Here is an 11,235-nt window from a genome sequence, read left to right on the forward strand (position 1 = left end):
ATCACATGCATAAAAGATTAGCACAGTACAGAGCAGCTTAAAAGCTCCTTTTCTTCTTTATCTCTGACTGTGCAGAACAGAGTCCAATTAGATAAATTTAGATGAATTCTGAAGTAAGAAAAAAAAAGAAGCACGGGTTGTGGGGACCTTGTTATGTTCACACTGAGCTTTGTGTGACTCTAGAATTTGATGTTCTAACAGTAGATCACCACCTACTGGTGTGGTGAAATATTGTCAATATGCTGCATCCCTCAGCAGCAGACCCAGGTTTCCCACAACTAAACTTTAATTACATTAGCAATTAATTGGGGGGCAATATATACAATATTTAGTTAAATGCATTTGTTTTATTTTTTGTTTAGAATAGAATAGGATTTGATTGTTTTTATATTCTTATGCATATAAAAGACAAGTGGATGCTGTTCCAACTATTAAAACCAAGGAACCCTGCATGTTCAGTGGCTAACAACTTATGCCCAACAACTTATCCACTTATGTAAACTAGGGCTAATCAGATTGCAGAACATTGACTCAATATGTGAGATGGTGGTGAAGCTCAAAAATATTTTTAGCTTTCTGACCATTCAAGTACAGAAAAGATCAGATGCACTCCATCTTGTGGATCTAGAGAAAGCAATATGACAGGGTGCCAACACAGGAACTATGGTGCCACATGAGAAAGTCAAGAGTGACAGAGAAGTTTGTGAGGGTGGCGCAGGGTACGTCTAAGAACAGTGTGCAGCAGTTGAGAGATATAGGTTAAAGTTTCATCAGGGATTGGCTCAGAGCCCCTTCTTGTTTACAGTGGTAATGGATAGGTTAACAGGTGAGGTCAGGCATGGACTATGATACTTGCAGACGACACTGTAATCTGTAAGGTGTCGAGATAGCGAAGGTGGATGAGTTTAAATACTTTGGGACAACCATCCAAAGCAGCGGACAGTGCACAACAGTGGTAAAGAAGATAGGGTGGAGTGGGTGGAGACGAGTGACTCAGGTGATTTGTGACAGAAGGATAATAGCAAGAATGAAAAGAAAGGTTTACAAGATATTAGTGAGCCCTACTGTGATGTACTGCATTGACAAATAGACATATTTTACATATTATTAAATTACGTGAATGCCTGTAATTTTTCTTCCTCTTCCGGAGTAGATAAGGTAGCTAGCTAATTCATTGACAGACTATGAAGAACTTGTGTTTAAGGGTTACAAGGCGTGTGGTACTGTAACGTTAGCTTTTAAAAGGAAGGAGAGCTCTTCCTAAGTAGACTGCGTTATCCAACATTCTTAATGTATATATGAATGAACATGTCGAGTCCTGTAGTGACGAGCAGAGTTGGAAAACTCAAGTCAAACTACTACGAAAGAGAGGCGAAGTGTTTAAGCTAAAGCTCTAACCTGTCTGGAAATCGGGTATCTTCAGGTCCTCTCTCTCGTCTAACTTTTTTAGATATTGTTGAACGAGATCTTCTTTTTCTTGCTGTGTTGTAGCGTCATCTAAGGCGTTATCCAGCTGACTTTGGACAGGAAACAATGTAGAGACGCTGCACCGGGACGCCATGTTTCCAGCAACAACCAACTAGCTCGGTAAAGCAGCGAAGAGATTCATACCGCGGATTTCGACACAATAGCAAAAATTTTATCGTCTATAAGGGCTCTAAAAGAATTTCAGTTTCAATTATCCGAATTAAATACCCTCTAAAATAGGGTTATTATTTTTTTCAGCCTTCAAATCAAACAATTGGCTAATTTAATCGTTTAAAACGTGTAGAAAGTGTTGTTGTCCCTTCCTAGTTGTTTTTACTCCATTCATTGTAGCATAGTGGCGGTAAGTCCTGCTGCTGACATGTTAGTAAACGGTGTGTCAAGAAGGAAAATTTCTCCATTTCGTTGTTAAATAATGAGGTTCAGCTGTTTATCAGTAACAAATATCCGAGTGTATTATATAATATATAAGGAAGTTGTCAGTAGCCGTTAACTTGCTGTGATCGCGGAATGTTACCAAACACCAGTCCTTGTGTAATAACAATGGTTTCGAGGTAACGTCGGGCACGTTACGCTTTATTTTGCTGCAAATGTCACAGAAGGAAAATGAAAATGACATCTGGGACTATAAACCTCTTGGCAAGAAAAAGAAGAGGCACGAATCGCCACCTAAAAACACTAAAAGAAAATGCACTTTCAGGAAATCCTCCAAGAAAGACGCATCTTCTCTCTCAATCAAGCCACAAGACAGGAACGCAAAAGCCAAAGCGGCAGAAAGTGAAGTCAGTGCTACAGCTGGAATAACAGACGACTGTAACTTAAGCTTAAATGCACAGGAGCTCAACTCAAAGAGATCTCCCACAAAAGAAACAAATCAAAGTGACAATGCTGCAGCCGAGGGCCCATCCCCTGAAGACTTCTGCCCCATCTGTCAGATGCCATTCTTCATTTTGGTTGTGCAGTCCCAAAGATGGCACGTTGCTGAATGTATTGACACTCCCAGGGATACGTGCACAGGTACAGACATCCATACTCATCACACATCTTAAAGTTACACTTGATACCAAATCACAGCTTCAGATAAGCCTAATGTCATTCACAGCAGCCATTCAGGTCCATAATAATCCAAATCATCTCAGCTTTCCCTCGATCTCAGTGAATGAATGTTCACAGGTCTGCAGGATAAAGAAGTCTCCTCTAACAAAAGGTCCTTAATTTCCCATAATGCATTGTGATGGTAGAAAGGGAGTTTCTACATAGCCTAACAGCTCAGGATTAGGGATTAAAAGAAATGTGCACTGACAGTGTAGCACTGATTCTATGCACTTAGCTCAGTTGTGTTTATCTCAAACAGCAGGCTGATAAGATACCTTTATAGTATATATCATCAGTTTAGTTTAGTTTAGAGTAGCGCAGTTGGTAAAGTGCTAAATATCATCCTCTTGTAACCCTGCTCTAACGAGTGCAGGGACTGTTTTTTTATCTGTTCATACAGAATGTCCAGATGGTCTTCGGTGCTCCTCCACCATTCCAAACCATTACAAGAAATTCAACCACACACTTCTGGCCCACAGTCGAGCCAGCAGCGGCACAGCCCTCCTCAGTCTGTCCCAACAGGCTGACACCAGCCTGGATTTTTTTCCAGGTCTGATAAAAAATCAGGGGTCTATTTTAGAGACTTCACAGCAAGGGGCTCTAACTCCTCTTGCATTATCCAGTCCTAGCTCCTCACCTCACCAACGTCACACCGGAACACCTCAGTCAAAACTTACAAATGGCCTTCTGCTCCTGCGTTCTCCTGGACCAGAGGATTTTAAGAAAAAGAAAGGCTGGTCATCATCTGCTAAAGGCCAAAACTCTGTCACTGCTTCTCAAGAAAGTAATAAAGGGGAGTTATCCATCCCTGTTATGGAAAATAGCGGACAGCATGCTAGTGAAGATTTACACAGAAGTGAGGATTTTTTGGAAAATGATGACATGATATCCTACTCTCCTCTTTCTGAGTTCCCTGCAGAGACTGAAATCAACACTACAGAGTGTAGAAAATCTCTTTTTAATGACAGTGCAATTCAAAATGAGCATGAAGACTCGATGACGCTGTTCAGTGACGGCTTCTCCAGTGAAGATGAGCTCCTCACTGACTTTATAAACAGCAATTCAGAAGCCAGCAATGTGCAAGGAAAGAAACTGCCTTCTACAAACACCCAGCTGGGTGCAGTTTCCTCATTAGCACCCACTAATCAGTTAGCTGCTGAGAACAGAGCTGCTTCCTCAGGTGGAAAAGAAGCTTCTGAAATCAGTAAGACTAGTGTTCAGTCTCCACAGAGTATTGTCTTAGAGCGTCTGAGAGACACTCTTCTGAGCTCAGATAACTCACACTCCCAAAACTCAAACAGCATTATTCAAACAGAGCAACCAGCTTCTCTTCAAGTGCCTTCATCTCAAACTTCCATTGTCCAACGATCACAAGCCATGCCCCCTCAGAAGGGCCACAGCAAAGCCGGTCAGGTCTCCGGTCTCAAACAAACTGACATCGGGGTGTTTTTTGGCCTCAAACCACTGAGGGAGAAGGAGAAAGAAGCAGAGAGTGGACCAAATGACCTCAACGCTTCGTCTACTCCAACGGCTGGAAAGAGCTCGGGACAGAGACGACAAAGAAGAGACCGGCAGAGAAAAAATAAAGCTGACACACCTGCAGATACGCCACAGGCCACAGAAACCATTAACCCATCAGTAGATGGACAGGGAGAAGTCTGGGGGAGGAGTGGGGCCACAGGGAGGAGGAGGTGGAGGAACAGAGTCAATGCTGATGGAGAAGTACAGCTGCCCCGTTGCCCTTTCTATAAGAAAATCCCAGGTTAGTAAGCAAATGTACATTTCTTCTTGCTGTGTAAATTTAAACATTAATTATTATTTAATTTGTAATCTTATGCAAAAAACTTTCCCCAGGCACAAAGTTTGCCATTGATGCCTTTAGATATGGACAGATCGAGGGCATCACAGCCTACTTCCTTACTCACTTCCACTCAGACCACTACGGAGGCATGACCAAGACTTCCACTGTTCCCATCTACTGCAACAGAGTAAGTCAATATGTAGTTTTGATGAAATAATTAGCTTAGTTTTGTTTTTATTTGGTACTGGATCACCGAGTGCCAGGGACAGTTCACCCTTAAATCACATTTACATGTTCTCTCACCACCCTGATTGTCCGTGGGGTACCCAGCTATGAAAATATTGGATGTAGAGATGTCTGTCTTCTCATGAATATATCCTTGCTTATGTTGTGCAGGAAATCAGAATCTGATTTATTATATGCATTGATTTGCATAAGACAGTTGCTGTTTTTCTATGATACAAAACAGTCAGAGTGATGGATATTATCCCTGCTTTGAGTCCACTGTTGAAACTATATCCAACACCATCTCAGCAAAAGGCTGACATTTTGTCCGTTTATGTATTTCTCCTTCAGTGGTATGGAAGCGATTCACTTATTTGAAAATGATATAACCCCCCACCACCACCACCCCTCTCTGCCGCCAGAAATCCTACTTACTTTCAACTCATTAAAAAGCTTCCTCACTTCCACAGAATTCATAGAGGAAGTACTTGATCCATTTGTTATCTCTCTGCACTGCTTTGACTCACATTAATGGAAAAAGCGGCTTGCGTTTGGCAGCTATGAATACCAAAATTCAAATGGCTCTGATCACAGTTGAGTCAATTAAAATTCGAAGACCTTTGTGGGAGTTTTTACTTCTTCTTTTGGACACAGTAATACAACATTTGATGTGCAGTAAAGTAAGTTTATCTGGGGCCCAGTTGTTTGCCATCCCCTTTGTTGTTACTGTGGAAAAGCTACATCAGTGAAGGTGCGTTAAATGTAGAGAATTATCTAAATAAACTGAAGTTTGCAGTTAAACAAGTGTAAAATCTTTAGCTCAGACTTTATTGCTTATTTTTGGTTCAAATAGCTACGACTTAACAATATATAATATCAGGTATGATATGAGGCATGAACTTGAAATAATATAAAAGTCAAGAAACTAGAGATGTTGGGAGTTCTTCTATCAAGTGGGTCAGGTTTATCACAGTGGTGTGTGTGTGTGTGTTTTCTGGGGATTAGGCTAAAAACAGACTTATAAGTACTTGTTGGGACTCCGTTTGCTAGGCCACAGACTTTGAGCGTGGGCGCCAGGTGGATCACAGCCCAGAAAAGTTTGATCATAATCACAGAGGGTAATTAGAAAGTAGAATGTGTAAATAAGATTTCAAGGCCAGGGTTTGGGAGGCGGGGGGGTGAATTACTCCGGATAGCTGAAATTGTTTGAAACTTGATCATCACTGTAAACTGCAGAGATTTGTTCACTCTCAGCTGTGTCTCCTGATTAGATTACAGGGAACCTGGTGAAGAGCAAACTGAGGGTGGCCGAGCAGTACGTCCACATCCTCCCCATGAATACTGAAGTCACTGTGGAGGGGGTCCGGGTCATCCTCCTAGACGCTAACCAGTGAGTCATCTGTGACATCAGCAGGGATCTGTACTGGTGACGCTGTTTTGTGACACATGAGAGCTTCTTTGTCACGCTGCTGATTTCATGCTGATCAGATTCCGCTGGTTTATCACCAGAAGGTTGATTTTCTGTCTTTGAGATTTAAATACTGTTTTAGATTTGCAGCTGAGGTTAATGGGCTCTTCACCAGCATGCATTAAAACTTGACCGGGTATTTTCCCATATGATCTTTCTGAAACCCAGAGAAATGGCTCTCAAAACACTGTGGGCAGAGGAGAAGGACACAATGAGTCACTTATAACATATGCACCGCTATTAGCAGACTACAAAAACATGCATTTATGCATTCGGGAGCAGATACAAAAGTTCCACTTTCTTTATATTAAAATTGTCATAAAAGGATAAATTGAGGCACTTTGAAGTATATTCAGACACAACCAAGCTAATAGCCTATTCATTATGTCACCGGGAATACATTCTTTTGAATGTAGAACACATCTTTTAGAGTTGTGCTACATAGTTTCTACTTAATGACTCTATTTACTCCTCGTAATATTTCCCTGGAGAGTTAAATGAATTTCTCACAATGAAAACTGGCTAAATTTGATTAAAACCTCTCTTTTGTATCCTTAACTGTTCTTTCAGTTGTCCAGGTGCTGCAATGCTGTTGTTCTTCTTGCCCGATGGACAGACGGTTCTTCACACCGGAGACTTCAGAGCTGACCCCTCAATGGAAACCTACCCTGAGCTACTCAGCTGCAGGATACAGACACTCTATTTGGATACCACGTAAGTACCCCTCAGTTTCATCATTTTCACTTGTTGCTATAAGTAGCAACTCCCGGTAATGACGACCGCTTTTTTTCTCTCTGATTTTGGTAAACTGAGCACAACTCCAGCAGTGAAACTCTTTTTTCAGTGTGACCTCTTCTATCTCTCTAGCTACTGCAGCCCTGAGTACACCTTCCCCAGGCAGCAAGAAGTCATCAACTTTGCAGCCAGCACTGCATTTGAATTGGTGACACTCAACCCACGTACACTTGTGGTGTGCGGGTCGTACTCGGTGGGGAAAGAGAAGGTCTTTTTGGGTATGTGCTTTTTTTTATTGTTTGTTTTCGAGCTGTATGGTGCATTTTTTTTTTTTACTCCTTTAAAAATCAGAAAGTCAGTTATAATCGGATATCTCGGCATGAGAGACATGGCTGACCCAAATGTATAAATACAGAAAGAAATATGTTTTCTATCCACCTCTTAGTAACAGTAGTTATACTTAAAGTAAATATGAAGATGGGTTTTCTAAATACTGCTTGATTTCATTCTGAGAATACACAAAGCAAAATGGTTTCTAAACCTAATAGTGGGATAGTTTTCCCCCTGTAGTTTTCTGTGTTTGGCTGACCTGTCCTATTAGAAGTTCATCTGATATTTCTTCTATATTGAAATAGGAGCATCATTGTTTAAAAAAATGGAGCCCCTCACAGTGCATTGTCTTCAAGTGGAGGCAAAGTGTTCCCTTGTGATACATGGACGATAGTTTGAAGCACTTTAGTACAATGAAAAACTGAAAAAACAGTGTTTAACTGACAGAAGGGGAAACTGCATGCATTCATTCTTTAATCACAGCTGCTTCAACAAGCGCTGCATGAAGTGGAGACAAAAGCAGACGGCTAATTTAATTGACTGTAGCACTTCACTCATCCTTTTTGTCCTTCTGTTATTCCACAAAAGTATTTGTACACATACAGCAAACACTTTACAGGCCAGGGAGTGCCATATTTAGCCAGTCAGTTGCTTTCTGTTTTGTTTTTTTTAATAAAGGCCTGTTGAGTTTGAAGAGTTTGTTTCAGTAATGTTGGTGAAAACTAAAATCCACTGTTTTCCTGCAGTTTTCATTCTCACACAGACCTCGTTCTGCTTCATTTGCAGCGCTGGCAGAGGTTCTGGGGTCTAAAGTTTGCCTCTCTAGAGACAAGTACAACACCATGTGCTGTCTGGAGTCGGAGCAAATCAAAGAGCGTCTAACCACCGACTGGAAGGCAGCCCAGGTCCACGTGCTGCCCATGATGCAGCTGTCCTTCAGAGTAGGTGCATTTTTCATGACTTATTTTCCCAAAGTCCCACCATTCTTAATATTTTAAGTTCATGTTTATACAACAAAGAGCAGATTTACAATGCACATTTTAATTATGGCATGTGAGCCATGTTAGCAACACACATTAAGTCCAAATGTGAACACCAGCAGCAACAAAATGGTCAGAAAATCGTCATGTTTTTGTAAAAAACGTATCTTTCTTGGAGATCTGGTGTTTAAATATTACCACAGGTAGGTCACAGAGGTGAGAATAGATGTAGCTTTTCATATCTGCTTTATTCTCCTTAATGAGCAATGTTCGGAGGAGCTCATATCACGAGGTAAAGAGACACTAAAATACATGTGTGAGATTAAACTACAGCATTATGAGTTTATACAAAGACTGGTGGGAAACAACTTTTTTTTGGTGACTTTTAGAGAAGAAAACAAAGAAGCAAAGTGGTTGCGATAGATAAAGCATTGAGAGAACTTAATAGCATCTTCAGAGTATGACTGGTTTTGCAGAAATTAGCAACACTGTAATCAAATTATTATATTTATAAATGTTGCTTATTTGAGTTAAAAAATACTCAATACACAGTTTATTCGTGAAATGATCGGGAATGACGAGAAAATGCACAGATTTCTTCTAGATAAGCTAACACAGTCACGCATATGGTTCTTACTCCACCAGGCCCATGCTGAGGCAGGAAAACCCCCGACAATGCAGCTCTTTTAAGATGTCCTTTTTTTCCCTCCCTTTTTACCTTTTCTTTCCAGAAACTGCAGGATCACCTGGCACGCTTCTCTCGTCAGTATGATCAGCTGGTGGCCTTCAAACCTACCGGCTGGACCTTCAGTCAGCAGATAGAATCAGTGGAAGACATTCAGCCTCAGAAAAGTGGCAACATCACCATATATGGTATGCACAAAGCCTTTTTTCTTCTTCTAGTTTTTAGAGAGGAAAAAGAAGTGTCATATATAAGAGTATTATGCCACAACAAAATTTGAGTGTTGTTAATATTGTTGTATTTAGCCTACAGCTCCCTCTTTTGGTAAAGCCTGAAACAAGTCTTACAGAATCACAATAGACCATGGCTTTGTTTCAGACTGCTCTGGCTTGGTGGCAACAGGATGCATAACGTCAGTGCCCTGGGGTCGTGGATCTCCTCTGTGGACAACACTTCCTAGTCTAGCATTAAACCCCAGTTCTAAATTTGGGCCATGACTTGATTTTTCAATTGCAGATTTAGCCAGTTTTTCTTCCTAACCCCCGTTTCATGTTCTGAATAGATCCATCAGAAGCATCAGCCATCTGGCTCGTAACCTCCAATCACCAGCTAGAGGCTTCTGGGGTGCACACTCACATATATTTTCTTCCTTCTCAGCAGTTTGTGTGTCACTCAGGCGGAAGCCAATTTGCACTCTCCCCCTCTCTCTCTGCTGTGTTTATCTCCTCCTTCTTGCTCTTCCCTGCCATATGCCGCCATTTGCTGCAAATGTTCTCTGCATGTGGAAACGGACTGACTTTATCCATAAATAGGCTTTTTTTTCCTTTCTTTTTCTAGCTAGACTTGTTTAAAGCAGATGAGCACATAAAATTTGTCAAGGGCTAAAATGTGAATAAACGCGAGGCATCTGCTTTCTGCATTGGTTCCAAGCTACGTTTTTATTTTGTGTATGAACTGAAAACTGAATAATATAATAATTCTGCCTTGTCCCTTAGAGGGGAACAGTCTGAGCTTGTGGACATCTTCATTGAGCATCTGGTCCGGCTTTCAAAGCTTTGCCCTTTTGCTTGCCTGATGGACTTCCCTGTGTGTTTAACATCTGTCTCCAGCATTGTTTACTGCAGCTAGTTTCCATCTGAATTGACTAAACTCTAAAAATTGCCCAAAGGAGAAGTAAAACTTTCAAATTAGCTAATTGCTTTTTAAAGAGCTGTCGGTTTATGATGATATCAACCCATCTGTTTGTCTGACAGGTATCCCCTATAGTGAACACAGCAGCTTTCTTGAGTTGAAGCGGTTTGTCCAGTGGCTCCAGCCCCTCAAGATCATCCCTACAGTTAACAATGGCAGCTGGGCCAACAGGAAGGCGATGGAGAAGTGTTTCAGTGAGTGGCTCATGGAAGTTAAGAATAAACGGTGACTTATATTCCAGTTTACAACAGGTTTCAGTGACCAATTTGCTGCCTGTTGGTGCTAAAGGAACACCCTAATAGTATGCGATACTTGAAGCGTTGTATGGACTGGTTTATTTTAACGCTATTTGTTTGATTAACTTTACATTTAAATTTAGAGGAAGCGGTTGTGATTTTTAGACCTGAATTAGGAAAAACTCTGGAAGTTGTGTTATATGAACCTGACATGATTCATGTATTAAACTTACAATTGAACCAGGGTCATCCAGACTCTTTTACCATCTCATTCATTTGATATGCTGCAGGTGCTGCTCTGAAACTGTGCACTTTTTTCTTTTTCTTTTTTTGTTTATTGTGATTTTTTTTTTTTTTGTACATGATCAAAGTATTATGCTGAAGAAATAAATATTTTAAAATAACATTGCTACTGTGTTTTTATTTCTTTGCAACAATACCACTTTATAAACTTTTCTCTCAAATTGCTCTATATTTAATAATATTTGATATTTCTATTGCCTTTTTAAAAAAATCAGTTTTATTCCCTAATCTACATAAAAGCACCTAGAAGAGCCCACCAAAGCTTATAGGTTTAGAAGATATATTATGACTCTAAGTATTATATTGATAATAGCTAATTTGGCTAATTTGCTAATTTTACATGGTCAATTTGGAAGGTTGCAGTCAACATGTGGATATTCACTGCTGAATCTTATGTTGTGATTCATACTGATGAACCTCTGCAGCCCCTTACAGTGTGTTAGGAGGGAATGCCAGGTGAGTGTAAGCAGTCTTTTTTTTTTTTTTTTTTAGACGTCTTCGGTCTTGTCTTTCAGGAGTTTATCTCTGGGTCAGCAGACATACAGTACAGAGATGGTTTTTGATCATTTTTTTTGTTCGTCCGTAAGTTAAACCATCTGTCTTATCACGTGTTAAGGTGTTTCAGGGTGCATGTGCGTGTGTATTTTGAGCATCAGATACCAGAGTAGGAGGAGAGAAAAGGAAAAAAACAATAAAAGCTGAAT

The 11,235-nt window shown here is 40.5% G+C and overlaps 2 protein-coding genes across 2 annotated transcripts in view; one reads left to right on the forward strand and one right to left on the reverse strand.

Moving 5' to 3' along the window:
* The window catches only part of nhlrc2 (NHL repeat containing 2), a 21,382-nt gene extending 19,346 nt beyond the window's left edge, over positions 1-2,036 (reverse strand). The window contains exon 1 of the mRNA XM_006791222.3: positions 1,399-2,036. Within this exon, the coding sequence (XP_006791285.2) occupies positions 1,399-1,561 (163 nt within the window). The 5' untranslated portion in view covers positions 1,562-2,036. The remainder of the gene's footprint in view (positions 1-1,398) is intronic.
* dclre1a (DNA cross-link repair 1A (PSO2 homolog, S. cerevisiae)) lies at positions 1,358-10,566 on the forward strand. Its single transcript, XM_006791221.3, has 9 exons — positions 1,358-2,502; positions 2,981-4,342; positions 4,435-4,568; positions 5,878-5,996; positions 6,645-6,788; positions 6,942-7,087; positions 7,926-8,080; positions 8,851-8,992; positions 10,055-10,566. The coding sequence occupies exons 1-9, from the start codon at positions 2,076-2,078 to the stop codon at positions 10,219-10,221; spliced, it is 2,796 nt and encodes a 931-aa protein (XP_006791284.2). The 5' UTR covers positions 1,358-2,075; the 3' UTR covers positions 10,222-10,566.
* Positions 10,567-11,235: the final 669 nt, after the last annotated feature.

Source organism: Neolamprologus brichardi, chromosome 8 (assembly GCF_056152115.1).
Source record: "Neolamprologus brichardi isolate AB-2024 chromosome 8, ASM5615211v1, whole genome shotgun sequence".
NCBI classification, from domain to species: Eukaryota; Metazoa; Chordata; class Actinopteri; order Cichliformes; family Cichlidae; genus Neolamprologus; species Neolamprologus brichardi.